At 41.0% G+C, this 15,519-nt stretch overlaps 1 protein-coding gene across 2 annotated transcripts in view; it reads left to right on the forward strand.

Moving 5' to 3' along the window:
• The window catches only part of LOC121277309 (ubiquitin-protein ligase E3A-like), a 46,207-nt gene that overhangs the window by 26,938 nt on the left and 3,750 nt on the right, over positions 1-15,519 (forward strand). The window contains exons 8-9 of one of the 2 annotated variants that reach the window (XM_041186601.1): positions 8,604-8,677; positions 10,350-10,493. In XM_041186601.1, coding sequence (XP_041042535.1) covers positions 8,604-8,677; positions 10,350-10,493 — 218 coding nt within the window. The remainder of the gene's footprint in view (positions 1-8,603; positions 8,678-10,349; positions 10,494-15,519) is intronic. The other variant, XR_005942856.1, reaches the window with a different exon arrangement.

Below are 15,519 nucleotides of genomic sequence, written 5' to 3' on the forward strand. Positions count from 1 at the left end.
TTTAACCAGTGGTAAAAGAAAGAAATATGAACTGCTAACTTCTAACTTAAACTCTACTCCTTCTTAAACTCCTACGTGCACACGGCACACAAAACATAGATTTTAAGGGTGAGGTAAAACAGTTCAATAGCACCAGTTTGGAGTACAGAGTTAGATGGGTTGATTTTGATTGATGTCTTCCAAATTCCTTGCAGTTGTTGATGACACGAGGTGGCCTCCTGGTACTCTGTCTATGGTTCACTGGTTGAAAAACTTGATTTTCAATTTCTCTACTGGTGATTTTTCCCCTTTTCCTCTTGACAGGGGATTCCAGAGAAAGGTTACTGAGATGTGAGGGATAGCTGGCTAGCTATTATGGCAAAATTGCTGGAATCTTAAACACAGGGGAGAGAGGTTTCAGATCTTCCCTCTTTGCAGCCAAGGAGATGTTCTGCCTGCACTGTTACCACACACCACCCTGGTCACCTGGTCAGGAGCCAATTAAAATGATGTCTTCAGGCAGTTCCCCCTAATCCAGAACTCCTTTCCAGCATCATCCTGCTCTCTTATGCGCGCTTTGTTCCAGGATAGCAACATTATAGATATTCCTCACCCTGTTCCAGTGAACACGTCTTTCAACTGCCATTGTAGTTTTTAAAGCCACAGTCCAAGAAAAATAAAAAAAGGTTCTTTACATTGGTTCCTGGAAAATACGATGTTACAAGAAATATAGATGCAATGTTATAAATGGGGGTTATGTTCCTCAGGAAAGGCTTTTGGATTATACATTTCCTTACAAATATACATTAACATTATAAAGTTAAGAAAACATAGCAAACATCAATAAATTTATTCTAACATGAGAAAGCACTCACCATGCTATGAAGGCTTGATTCACTTAGAGGAATGGATGAGTGGCGGTGGAGGTGGGTTTTATTGGAAGTTTGGGGGGCTTTTTGGGAGGACTATTAGAAGGGGCTTTTTGAAGACTATTAGTAGAACTCTTTGCAGCATTCTTTGCAATGGGATCTTTAAAAGATTTTTTTCCAGCGACAGCTGCACTTTAGCTTTTTTATTTTTTCTGCAGAGCTCTCTGTAGTAGTTGACTGCACTGTTAATACTACTGTTCATCTTGAGCTATGCTCTCTGTCAGGGCTTTCTTCATTAAAGATGATCACTGCCTCTTCAAGCTTTTTCAAGGCATCACCAACGATTTTGAGCGAAATGTCTTGGCTGGTTCTTCTTGTTCATCGTCCATGCCCTACATCCCTTTGTCCCATTTTGTTCAGGTCCTTGGTAGACAATATCACTGCATGGGAAGTAATTTTCCTACCTGTTTCTACATTCGTCTCTTAGATTTTCTCAATAGGCTCCATGTAGACTTTAGCTCTGGTACATCCTGGTCACAGCTTCCTCCACACACCATTCACATTGGGTGAGGTAACCTCATTCAATGCCACAGAGATGTTATCAATAGCCTTAATGATGTTTTGATTCTTCCAGAATTGTTTAGAGTAGGAGCATCATTGCCTTCTCTCATGGCCTATCCAAAAGTTCCCCCATTATAGGTAATAGGCTTTGAAGATTGCAATCACCCCTTGATCCATGGGCTAAAAAATTGAAGTGGTGTTAGGAGGTAGGAAGATCACCTTGACTTAAAGCGGAGATTTAAAAAGAATGGGAGCTGAGAGTCAGCACGGAGATTTAAAAAGAACGGGAGCTGGATTTGGGACTGAAAGCAGCGTGAGGACAGAGCGAGAGTTCCAAGGTGACTCTGGGCTGAAAGCGGCACGAGGACGTCACGATTCAAAAAGTGACATGACGCAGGGGAGGCAGCCGATTGGTAAGTAGGGTCAGGTGAGTCCTTCTACTTCTACTTTTTCTACTAATTAAATTGCTGCATTCCATTACTTTAAACAAAATGTGAGGGCTTTGAACTGTAGTGGGAGCGTTTGGAGTGGAATAAGGCCCCTAGCATAATTAGTATTCTTTAAAGGGAATAACTAACGAGTTTAATCTAAAGGGAAGTCATGGCAGCAGAGCTCGCATCCATGATATGCTCCTCCTATCCATGTGGGAAGTCATGCACACTTCCAGTGTCCCTGGCGATCATGTGTGCAGGAAGTGTGTTCAGCTACAGCTATTGGCTAACTGCATTTCGGAGCTGAAGTTGTAGGTGGATTCACTGTGGAGCGTCCGCAATGCTGAGATTATCGTGGACAGTGACGTGGTCACACCGCAGATAAAGGCTGAACAGGCAGAAAGGGGATGGATGACCACCAGGCAGAGGAGAGGAAGGCAGGTAGCACAGGAGCCCCCTGTGGTCGTCCCCCTCTCTAACAGATTTGGATACTGTTGGGGGAGACAACTTCTCAGGGAGAAAGCAGCAGGAGCCAAGTCCATGGCACCATGGGTGGCTCTGCTGCACATGTGGGGAGGAAGAAGAGTGGTAGGGCTATAGTGATTAGGGATTCAATAGTAAGGGGGACAGACTGGCATTTCTGTGGCTGCAAAAGAGACTCCAGGATGGTATGTTGCCCCCTTGCTGCCAGGGTCAATGATGTCTTGGAGAGGCTACAGGGCATTCTGAAGGGGATGGGTGAACAGCCAGTGGTCATAGTACATATTGGTACCAACGACATAGGTCAAAAAAAGAATGAGGCCCTACAAGCTGAATATAGGGAATTAGGACGTAAATTAAAAAGTAGGACCTCAAAGGTAGTAATCTCAAGGTTACTGCCAGTGCCACATGCTAACGAGAGTAGAAATGACAGGATATATCAGATGAATATGTGTCTGAAGAAATGGCATGGGAGGAGGGATTCAGTTTCCTGGGACATTGGGACTGGCTCTGAGGAAGGTGGGACCAGTACAAACAAGACAGGTTGCACCTGGGCAGGATTGGGACCACTGTCCTCGGTGGGGGAGGGGGTGTTTGCTAGTGCGGTCAGGAGCCTTTAAACTAGAACGACAGGGGGATGGGAACCTGAGCAGGGAGGCAAAGGATAGAAACGAAAGACAGAAAAGTAAGAAGCAAAATTCAGAAAAAACGAGTGAAAAGCAAATGGGGTCATAGTGCAAAATAAAGCTAAGATGATTAACAAGGTTAAAAAGACAAGTCTAAAGGCATTGTATCTTAATGTGCGGAGCATTCACAATAAGGTAGATGAATTATCAGCGCAAATAGATGTAAATGGTTATGATAAAGCTGCAATTATGGAGACATGGCTGCAGGGTGACCAAGGATGGGAACTGAACATCCAGGGGTTTTCAGTATTTAGGAAGGGCAGACAAATAGGGAAAGAAGGTGGGGTAGCATTGTTAGTAAAGGACAAAATCAATGCAATAGTGAGCAAGGATAATGACGGAAAATCATGATGTGGAATCTGTTTGGGTGGAGATAAGAAACACCAAGGGGCAGAAAACTTTGGTGGGGGCTGTCTGTAGACCCCCAAACAGTAATGGAGATGTAAGGGAAGGCATTAAGCAGGAAATTAGAGATGCATGCAATGAGGGTACAACTGTAATCATGGGTGACTTTAATCTACATATAGATTGGGCAAACGAACTAGCAATAATACTGTGAAGGAGGAATTCTTGGAGTGTGTACGTGATGGTTTTTTAGACCAATACGTTGAGGAACCAACTAGAGAGCAGGCTATCCTAGACTGGGTATTGTGCAATAAGTAAAGTTTAATTAACAGTCTAGTTACGCGGCGTCCCTTGGGGAAGAGCAGCAATAAAATGATAGAATTGTTCATTAGGATGGTGATTGAAGATGTTGAATCCGAAACTAGAGTCCTGAATCTAAATAAAGGGAACTACGAGGATATGAGGTGCAAGTTTGCAATGATGGATTGGGGAACCTTACTAAAAGGGTTGACAGTGGATCGGCAATAGCTAATATTTAAGGAACGCATGCATGAACTACAACAATTATTCATTCCTGCCTGGCGCAAAAATAAAACAGGAAAAGTGGCTCAACCATGGCTTGCGAAAGAAATTAGGGATAGTATTAGATCCAAAGAAGAGACATAAAATTGCCAGAAAAAGCAGCAAGCCTGAGGATTAGGAGCAGTTTGGAATTCAGCAAAAGTGGACAAAAAGATTGACCAAGAAGGGGAAAATGGTGTATGAGAGTTAACTTGCAAGGAACATAAAAACTGACTGTAAAAACTTCTATAATTATGTGAAGAGACAAAGATTAGTGAAGACAAACTCACGTCCCTTACAGTCAGAAACGGGAGAAATTATAATGGGGAGCAAAGAAATGGCAGAAGAATTGAACACATATTTTAGTTCTGTCTTCACAAAAGGGGACACAAGTAATTTCCCAGGAATGTTAGGGAACCAAGGGTCTTGTGAGTGGAGGAATTGAAGAAAATCAGTATTAGTAAAAAATAATGGTGCTAGAGAAATTAATGGGATTAAAGGCTGAAAAATCCCCAGGGCCTGATAATCTACATCCCAGAGCACTAAAGGAAGTGGCCCTGGAAATATTGGATGCATTGGTGGTCATCTTCCAAAAATCTATAGACTCTGGAGCAGTTCCTCCAAATTGGAAAGTGGTAAATGTAACCTCACTATTTAAGAAAGGAGGGAAAGAAAAAACAGAATTACAGACCCAGTTAGCCTAACATCTGTAGTGGGGAAAAGGCTAGAGTCTATTATAAAAGACATGGTAACAGAACACTTGGAAAGCATTAACGGGGCTAGACAAAATCAGCATGGGTTTATGAAAGGGAAACCATGCTTAACTAATCTACTGGAATTTTTTTGAGGATGTAATTAGTAGAATAGATAAGGGGGAACCAGTGCATGTGGTGTATTTGGATTTCAAGAAGGCTTTTGATAAGATCCCACATAAGAGGCTAGTGGGAAAAACTGAAGCACATGGTATTGGCGATTATATACTGGCATGGATTGAGAATTGGTTGACAGACCAGAAACAGAATGGAAATAAATGCGTCTTTTTCCGGGTGGCAGGAAGCGACTGGTGGTGTGCCGCAGAGATTGGTGCGTGGACCCCAGCTATTCATGATATAAATAAATAACTTGGGTGAGGGAACCCAATACAATATCTCCAAGTTCACTGACAGCACAAAACTGTTGTGAGGAGGATGCAAGTAGGCTTCGGGGCGATTTAGACAAGTGTGTGTGGGCAAACACATGGCAGATACAGTATAACGTGAATAAATGTGAAGTTATATGCTTTGGTGTGAAAAACAGAAAGGCAGAGTACTATTTAAATGATAATATATGGGAAATGATGTACAAAGGGATCTCTGTGTCCCTGTACACCAGTCAATGAATGGGAATAGGCGGGTGCAGCGAACGATTAGGAAGACAAGTGGTATGTTGGCCTTCATTGCAAGAGGATTTGAGTTCAGAAGTAGGGATGTCTTATTGCAATCATACAGTGTCTTGGTGAGACCACATCTGGGGTATTGCATGCAGTTTTGGTCTCCCTACCTAAGAAAGGATATATATGCCATAGAGGGAGTACAGCAAAGGTTCACTAGGCTGATACCGGGAATGGCAGGACTGTTGTATGAGGAGAGATTGGTTTGACTGGACCTGTATTCACTAGAGCTTAGAATGAGAGGGGATCTGATTGAAATGTGTACAATGCTAACAAAGCTAGGCAGACTAGATGCAGGGAGGATGTTTCCTCAGGTTGGGGAGTCTAGAACCAAGGGCCACAGTCTCAGGATACATGGCAGGCCATCTAGGACTGAGATGACGAAAAATTCCTTCATTCAGAGAATGGTCAACCTGTGGAATTTTTTACCACAGAAGGCTGTGGAGGCTGGGTCACTGAGTATATTCAAGAATGAAATTGATAATTTTTTGGATATTAGGGGCATCAAGGGGCATGGAGAGAAAGCGGGAATATAGCTTTGAGATAGAAGATCAGCCATGATCATATTGAATGGTGGAGCAGGGTTGAAGGGCCGAATGGCCTCCTCCTCCATGTTTCTATGTTGACAATGTCACTGAGGCCATCAAGAGCCATAGGATGGCCAGGGGAATTGCCTAGGAGGATTGCCCTGGAGGAGTACTGCTTTATTGGCAAAATTATTTGCTGAACAATAATCCTTGACAACTGGACAAAAGTAGGATGTAAACCAGTTCTCAAAAATTGATTGAGTTACCCATGCTGCCTTAGTTTCCCTACAACATGTAGGTTGTCCTTTGAATAACCCTTCATTACTGTAGGTGTTTGGGAATAGTACACAAGCATCAGCTTCACTTTAAAATCAGCTGCTCCATTTCCACCAAGCAGCAATGTGCAATGATTCTTTGTTGCTTTAAAGCCTGCCATGCTCTTTTCTGGAAGGAATCCTATTTCAGAATAAACTGGTCTCATCCACATTAGTCACTTGTTGAGTGTATCCACCTTCCTGAATGATGTCACTTAATGTTTTAGTGAAGGATTCAGCGGCTTTATCAATGGCACTGGCAACTTCCCCACTCACAATAATATTATTATTACCAAACTTGTTGTGTGAGTTAGCATGTTTTTTTATACCATGCAAACCACCCAGAATCATGGTTCTATGTTTGAAGTTTCACCATATGATTATTATACAAACTCCTATCCTTTTGAATAAGGATTAAATTGAAGCATGTGTGTTGAGTCTGGTGTTCAATCCAAATGGTTAGCAGTCTTTCCATGTTCATCATAATTCCACTCTGATTAATCTAACAGCAGCCAAAAGGGTTGTTAATATACCAAACTCCTTTATTAGTGTTTTTAATAATTGTTCTCAACATTGCTGTTGGCAAGCGAAGAGCACTAGCAATATCCACTGCATGTTCATCTGTTTCAGAGTGCTTTATATTATCTAATTTCATTTGAAATGTAAAAACAAAATGCTGCAGATGCTGGAAATATGAAATAAAACCAGAAAATGCTGGAAAAACTCAGGTCTGACAGCATCTATGGACAGAGAAATACAGTTAATGTTTCGAGTCCGCATGACTCTTCAGAGTGAAGAAGAGTCGTACGACTTGAAACGTTAACTCTGTTTCTGTCTTTGAAATGTAACTGTTTTTGCTGCTTTTTCTCAGCAGAAAGCACTTCATAATCACTGACTCTATTTTGGCACATTATGATTGAATTCAGTGAGTAGAATTAACAAATAATACCACAACAATTCAAGATAACTAAGATGGCTACAGGAAATAATTGCAGTTTTGCATGGCTCACAAAATGGCGCAGTGCACAATCCACTTGTCTATACTATACAAGGTTTGAACAGTGGTCCTTAAAAGGACCTCAGGAGACCACTACAGGACAGTACAACTTGTCCCAGCACAAATAAAAATGTGAGCTGATTCCTATCTGTCTGAGGCTCATAACCACCAACGATGGCCGCTCCCCACCTTGCCCGTGAGCCAGCTCTTGCAGGCTCAATATGGGAGCTATGCAGGTATGTCCAGGCATATGGCAACGTTAATGCAAAACAACAGCAACATAATGCGAATGCAGGTATTGAAGATCAACATTGACGTAAAATGACATGCAGGACAACATTAAGCAAGGACTTCCTGGATAGAAAAGTTAGGACTTTAAAACAGTGGTATTTGGAATTGCAATACCATGCACGTTCTACCTCCTGCAAGCAGCCTACATTCTCATAAATACAGTCAACTTTAAAATACTATGTTTTTAGCACATTCTCTTAACATAACTTTTTTAAACTTTTTAATTGACTGGGCAATCAAACAAAGCCAGCAGCCTAACTTGTAATGTGATTTCTAAGTGAGGCTGACATTCATTTCAAGAATGCAGAGCGATTGCATCTAACCTTAAAGGGATAGGGAACTACATTCTATTTTACATTGTGCAACGTTCCTGTCCTTTATATAAAAAAAACTCATCATATGGCTTAGTGAAAACTGTACCAAGGGACATTCATTTTTATTGTATAAAATTTGCAGATTTTTTTTCATCCTCAACTCATAAAAATTAGTGAATGTAGAACTGAGATTATAATGCTATAGTATTGATACTAACAGTACTTACATACAAAATCATTAACTAGCAGTTATGTCATAATTGCTAATGACCCTTTGCGTAAACTTAAGTTAATCTGGAACTGCGACCCATACACCTTTCTCAAAGTGCAACGCACCCATTTCCTCATTGGTGCCAAGCTGCACTTGTTCACTGTGCCTCTATTGAATACATTCAATACAGTATATTCTAATGTCTTTATCCTCATTTTCAAATTCTCTTGCTCTTTCGTACTATTTTAGCTCAGTAAATTTCTCCAGCCTCATGTCTTTGCTCCCCCCTCTGCTCTCTGGATTACTGCTGATTTTCCATCTAACCTCAAATGAGTCAGCATTGTCCCTTGGCAGTTCCACTAAGTCAGATGATTGGATGCCCAAACTACATTCCCTTGCTACCAATCCCACTACCTTCAAAACCTTTTCAAAATTCTATCTCTCGGTGTCTTTGCTTTCTCCCGTTGTCTTAATCATTCCTATCTTCTCTTCTGTGTCCTTTCTTGTTCCCTTGTAAAGCACAGTCAGGCTTCTGTCTCTGTTTCCTATAGCAGATTTACATGGCAGTCTAGATGATGCTTATAATCTACGGTTCCATTACTTTCCAGAATCTGGATTTTCATGCACTTGAAGAGGCCACAGAGTATGATGGAGGATTCACAAAGGAATCTAGGATAGTGAGGTATTTGTTTGGTCTTTGTGCTCACACTGGTATGCCACTTGCTACATTTCCCACATCCAATGTCTAAGCACCCTCCTACATTGGTTTTTAATTCCATCCTTAGCAAGAATGCAGCAGAATAATAGATACTGTGTGTCATATATATTTTTTATATATATATATATATATATAATATATATCTAAAATTATAATGCTCTTTGCTGTCAAATATGAATTTCATGTAATTTTTTTGCATACTTGACATAACATGATGCAGTAATGCTTTTCAAGATTAGATTCTGGTGTTGCATTTTCAGTGCAGTTCAGTCGGACTATTACAAATGGAAGAATGTCGCTGCAAGTCAAATAATCTGTTGCTGTGGTAGCATCTCAACACACAAGAATTAGGACCACGGGTAGGCCATTTGGCCCCTCGAGCCTGCTTCATCATTCGATAATTCATGGCTGACCTGATAGTGACCTCAACAGCAAGTAATTAGGAAAGCTAATAGAATGTTATCATTTATTGCGAGGGGAACTGAATATAAAAATGGGGAGGCATTCAGTTGTACAGGGCATTGGTGAGACCACATTTGGAGCACTGTGTACAGTATTGGCCACTTTATTTAAGGAAGGATACAAATTCATTGGAAGTGGTTTAGAGAAAGTTTACCAGACTAATAACTGGAATAGATGGGTTGTCTTATGAGGAAAAGTTGGATAGACTAGGCTTGTATCCACTGGAGTTTGGAAGAGTAAGAGGCGGCTTGATTGAAACATATAAGATCCTGAGGGGTCTTGAAAGGGTGGATGTGGAGATTCTAGATTCTTGTGGAAGAATCTAGAACGGGGGTCACTGTTTAAAAATCACGGGCTGCCCATTAAAAACAGAGATGAGGCAAAATTTTATCAACAAGGGTTGAGTGTCTTTGGAGCTCTCTTCCTGAAAAGATGGTGGAAGCAGAGCCTTAGAATATTTTTAAGCTAGAGGTGGATAGATTCTTTGTAAGCAAGGGAGTGATAGGTTATCGTTGGAAAGTGGAATGCAGATTTCAGGTTACTATCAGATCAGCCATGATCTTATTAAATGGTAGAGCAGGCTTGAGGGACTGAATGGCCTACTCTTGCTCCTTGTTCGTATATTCATAACTTGACTTCGCTGTTGCCCCTTGACTCCCTTGCCGATCAAAAATTTATCTAACTCAGCCTTTTAATATTTTCAATGACCCAGCCTCCACTGCTCCCTGGGGACAGGATTTTCTTTTGTATTTGCACAGCAGGAAGGAAATTAGGCAGTCTGCCCCCTGGAAAATTCATCTGTTTCTGAAATAAATTTTTATTTTTAATTAAAGTGGACTAGCAGTATTATCCTTGCTTTTCTTTTTAAGTGGCTCTTCTTAATATTAAAATCACTTTGTGAGATAGAATCAGCACTTTAATAGGTCAAAGCATGGACCTGCTTAAAATATGGATTGTATATTTTGCTTAATTTTATCCCATAATAATCCAACTCACAGTGAACTCAAAATTAATACAGTAGGTATAGCAAGAATGAAATGAATTCTGGCAATTAGCACACAAAATATCCTAAAGCTTGGACAGCATAAAAAGTTGATTAAAATTACTAATATCAACTTAATATTACAAATGTTTTATTTTGTTTGATCTCCCTCCCTCCTGAACACTTTTCTAGAGATTTCTGGGGAATAACTCACAGTCTCCCAGAAGAACAGAAGCGTCAGTTTCTGCAATTCACCACAGGCTCTGACCGGGCTCCTGTCGGTGGCCTTGGCAAAATTAAGTTGATCATTACCAAGAATGGACCAGATTCAGACAGGTATGTTTTAGGCTAATATTTTTCCTGTGATTGGTTTGTTCTTTTATAGCTGCTTATTGAGCTCTGTATATAAAAATAAGCAATGCAAATAACTTAGTTGGAGGGATGCAAGTTTCTTTTTTGACTGGGATGCTTGCATCAAATTATATTCAATCTACAATAGTGAAGCAGGCCAACTAATCTATGCTGCCATTTATGTCCAAGCACACCACCTCCCATGCCTTTTCATCTAACCCTATCAGTTCCTTTCTCCCTCAAGTATTTACCTAGTTTCCCCTTAAATAAATTTATGCTATTCACCTCAATTGTTCAATGTGGTATTGAGTTCCACGTTTTTACCACATTTTGGAAAATAAGTTTCCCCTGATTTTTTTGAACACAAATGCACAATATGCTTGAGATGTCCTAAATAAGTATGCCAGACTCAGCATCTACATTATACGCAAGACTCTTTGAACTCCAGACCTCCTCTTGCCCATCAATTAATATCTTATATTGACCAACCAGGCATGTATTTTGTAAGATGACTGCCTCTTTTAAAAAGTAGGATGGTCTGCTACCATTTGGCAACCCAGCTGAAAAACTTGGAAGCTGGCTCTGATTAGCAGAGGAATTTAATACTTTACCTGTGATTTTTTTTTTAAATTAGAAAGCAAAACAGACTCCTTGGTTACTGAAGTTTTTGGTTAGTTAAATTCTCAAATGAATGGCACAGTTGAAAATGTTGTTAATGCTATTTCAAATACAGTAGTTACTTGTCTGGAACTAGTTGAAAAACACTACGCCCAACTCCAAGACATTCAGCAACATAGAGCATATTTTGCACTGATGTGGTTTAATTTTTTGCAATCTGAGAAATTTCCTTGCATCTAACTGCAATCCTTAAATATTATTGTTAATTAGAATTAAGGGTAGGTCCTGTTAATCTGAACAAACACCATCCATTATGTCACTATCTTTACTGATCAGATTTGATGGAATGTGTTTAAAATCTCCAGAGCGTCCTACTAAAAATACTGAAGTATGCAATTAGTCGTTTGGTAGATCTGTACTAACAAATGCTGAAGTGTTGTAACTTAGTTTTTACTGCACTTGTTATATGTTAATTTCTTACACGGCGATGTCAGTGCTTTGAACAGCTGTTTACTTAAAATCACCGAAGTTCTCAAACACAAGCCCTGAGGCTGCAGCCTTCAGTTCTTTTTCTTCGAATTGATACATCCAGAATTGAAATCTAGTGGGAGAAAAATAGTTTCTTCAAGTTTTTTTTTCTGTTTACAGTCAGTAGCAGGCAACCTTCTTTGCCCTGTCTTCAGTTGTACCCGAGACTAAATTACAGCTTGTCCTGATTCTTGTTTGGGGAAAAAGGCACAAGTCAAGTGTGTGATGGAATACTCCCCACTTGCCTGGATGAGTGCAGCTCCCACAACACTCAAGAAGCTTGACACTGTCCAGGACAAAGCAGCTGCTTGATTGGCACCACATTCACTCCCTCCACCACCGATGCATAGTAGCAGCAGTGTGTACCATCTGCAAGATGCACTGAAGGCATTCACCAAGGCTCCTCAGACAGCATCTTCCAACCCATGACTGCAACCATCTAGAAGGACAAGGGCAGCAGATAGATGGGAACATCGCCACTAGGAAGAGCCCCTCCAAGTCACTCACCATCCTGACTTGGAAATATATCGCTGTTACTTCGCTGTTGCTAGGTCAAAATCCTGGAACTCCCTCCCTAACAGTACTGTGGGTGTACCTACACCACATGGACTGCAGCGGTTCAAGAAGGCAGCGCACCACCACCTTCTCAAAGACAACGAGGGATGGCAATAAATGCTGGCCCAGCCAGCCAAGCCAACATGCCAAGAATGAATAGAATCAAAAATAAGATTCGGCAAGATTATACAAGCAAAGATGCAATTTTCAATATGTGTACACAGCTAAGTTGGCATGGTGGTGAACCATATAGTACAGGAAAGCCCTGACTTTCCAGCTCTTGTTCTTTACGGATTAACTGGGAGCACTAAAATCATCCTAAATGTTCCAGAGTTAGCTAACAAGTTTGCCAATCCCAAAGACCGTAGGACCATAAGACATAGGAGCAGAAGTAGGCCATTTGGCCCATCGACTCTGCTCCGCCATTCAATGAAATCATAGCTGATCTGATAATCCTCAACTCCACATTCCTGCCTTTTCCCTTTAACCCTTGATTCCCTTACTGATTAAAAATCTGTCTATCTCAGCCTTGAATATACTTAACGACCCAGCTTCTACAGCCCTCTGTGGTAAAGAGTTCAACAGAATAACTAACTTCTGAGAGGAGAACTTCCTCCTCATCTCTGTTTTAAATGGGTGACCCCTTACTTTGTCCCCTGGCCCCAGGCTCTCCCATAAGGGGAGACAGCCTCTCAGCATCTACCCTGTCAAGCCCCCCAAGAATCTTATGTTTCAATAAGGCTGCCTCTCATTCTTCTCAACTCCAATGAGTACAGGCTCAACCTACTCAACCTCTCTAGTGATAGCAATCTAGTGATCCCATCCAGAAGTTGAATATCAGTGCCATTCAGAAGATGAGTGAAGCCTATTTAACTAATGTCCCCCATAGAAGCACATTCACAGTCTAGCTCCACACATAAAATTGCTGCCTTTAGAAAGATAGTTAAAGAGCTGCTAGCACCTAGCGAACCATTTACAAACATGTAGCATTACTTTCAGGAGAGGAGGAAATTGGATAATGGAGCTCAAGGTTAACGAAGATTATGTCATAACGAGGTTGTAGACCTGAGGTCTGAGAGCTGTTGTAGTTTCATTGTAGTAATGTAACTGAATTGTTTTTCTTTAGTAAGGATACTTCCAAAGTCAGGCATATTGGGGAAACACTCGTACCTTGCTAGTAAAGTTCTTAGCCAGTGTCTGCATCTGGGGAACAGGGTACGTGAGGTCATGTGAAATTACTGTCTACAATAAGAGAGAAATTTTGCAAATTGCATTTTATGCCTCTGACCAGGACTGAACTGTGATCAAGACCCAGACTTACCAGAGTATTCCACGTTTGACCATGATGACCTCCAAAATCTGTCCATACCAAATGTGGACAAATAACTCCAAAGTTTATTTCAGGCTCAGGGAGCCAACTTTAACTGGCACCTCCAGGACTGGGTTGTACACAGAGTTTGACTAGTTATTTGCATTTTTATGCATGTACATGGGACAATTTGGTAAATTTAGAAGATTAAAATGCGTTTTACCATTATCCCCAAAAGAGAAAGCCAGTTTTGCAAGGGTCTTCCATAGTATTTCAATTTATTTCTCCCTGGTAGAGTGCTAACCTTGTCCTGCAATACTCTGCCTTTTGAAATCTGAACAGATTATATTTGTAATGTGATCTAAGGTCTGCAGTTCATGTCTCAAACCACCAAATTTTGACCTGCAGATTGATTTGATCCAATATTAACCCTTGATCCTCTTTACACACTCTTTAACATCATAGCAAATGGGAATCGCTTTACTGTAGCAGTGTGTAAATAGTGTGTAAAGACAGCTTCAGACTTGCACACCATTGATTTTGGCAATATAATTTGATGCACTGGAATTTGACTCCTAATGACTGCACCTCTTAGTATGTTGAAATCTGTACCAATATATACTCCCAAAAAGCTGACACTCACTGACAGCCCTAAATAAGTTTCATTTTATTATATACAAACTGCACTTTGAAACCACAGGCCCTTGCAGATAATAATCTATAGACAGCCTTTGCTGTACTAAGTCAGCTTACAACTTACCTACTTGTCTGGAACTTTGAGGTGGCAGCTGTTGAGAAAATAGCAGTCTTTCTGTTATGGAGATTGCTTTATCGAGCATTTGCAGTGGCAGTAAAAATGCTTAATGTCTGGGATTGAATGCTTGCCTAGCTGTCACGCAGAGATAGAGAGGCTTCATTGCCATTATAGATGCTGGGTAAAGAAATCTCCTTTATACAAAAGCTGGGAACTGCTGGTCAGGCTGAGTGTTAGAAATTGGGCCCTGATTTCACAGGGTAGGGAATCAGGCTGGAAGGGCTGCCGAATTGTCAACAGTGAGAGACTAGGGAATGAGGGTAGTGGGGCTTGTAGGAGAGATGGAGAGAATTGGTTCCCCTTTTTCCCCACCCTTGGATTTTCCTCTTCACCTGTTCTCAGATGACCTAGTTCTTGAAACTTCTCTCAGAACAGCTGCAGGTGCAAAACCACAAAGATTCTCAGTAGCAGGGGACTCAACCTTTATCAAGTAAGTTCAAAAAACTTTTGTAGAAGTCAGGAGGCCCAACACCATGTGATCAAGCCCACAGGAATGCCTCCAGCCACAGTTGAAAGCCCTATTCCACCAGTACTTCAGGTCCTGATGAGCTGTTAACAGCATACTACCTGTTCCTAAATACTCCAAACATTAGCCCCTGCAACACAAGGAGGGAAGGGTCCTGGACAGGTTTTAGGTAGATAATAACTTCTGCCCCTGCACCCCAACCCACCATATTCCCACACCGTGCCCCAAATTTGTCTGGGATCTGCCAGGAACTCTGGCCTGACAACGACAAGCTCATCCTTTTCAGGCTATCAATGTGCACCATATCTCAGTATCAGGCCAACCCTTTCTCAAAGGAGAAGGACCTTGGGATAGCGTTGAACTAGGAAGCTCAACAAATGGAAAATGAACTGAAATCATATTCTGCCAATAAGATTCCAGAATTAGCTATGGCACCAGGTGAGGATGAGGCTAGCTAATGCCGCAGCCAATCCCTGAGTATTTGGTTCATCTAGTTTGCTGTACATACAATGATCATTGTAAAAATAAGGACACCAGAGTCCCTTGGATGCCCCTAATTTACATCTTTCACTGTAATCATATCTTTCAGCCTTTCCCCTGGGTCATTTAACACCATTCATTGTATCGATGTGTTTCCTATTTTACCTTGCAATGTGTTATACCTTGCAATTAGCACATCGAATTTCATCTGCCATATTTTTAATGATTTGGGAACAAAATT

Source organism: Carcharodon carcharias, chromosome 1 (genome assembly GCF_017639515.1).
Source record: "Carcharodon carcharias isolate sCarCar2 chromosome 1, sCarCar2.pri, whole genome shotgun sequence".
NCBI classification, from domain to species: Eukaryota; Metazoa; Chordata; class Chondrichthyes; order Lamniformes; family Lamnidae; genus Carcharodon; species Carcharodon carcharias.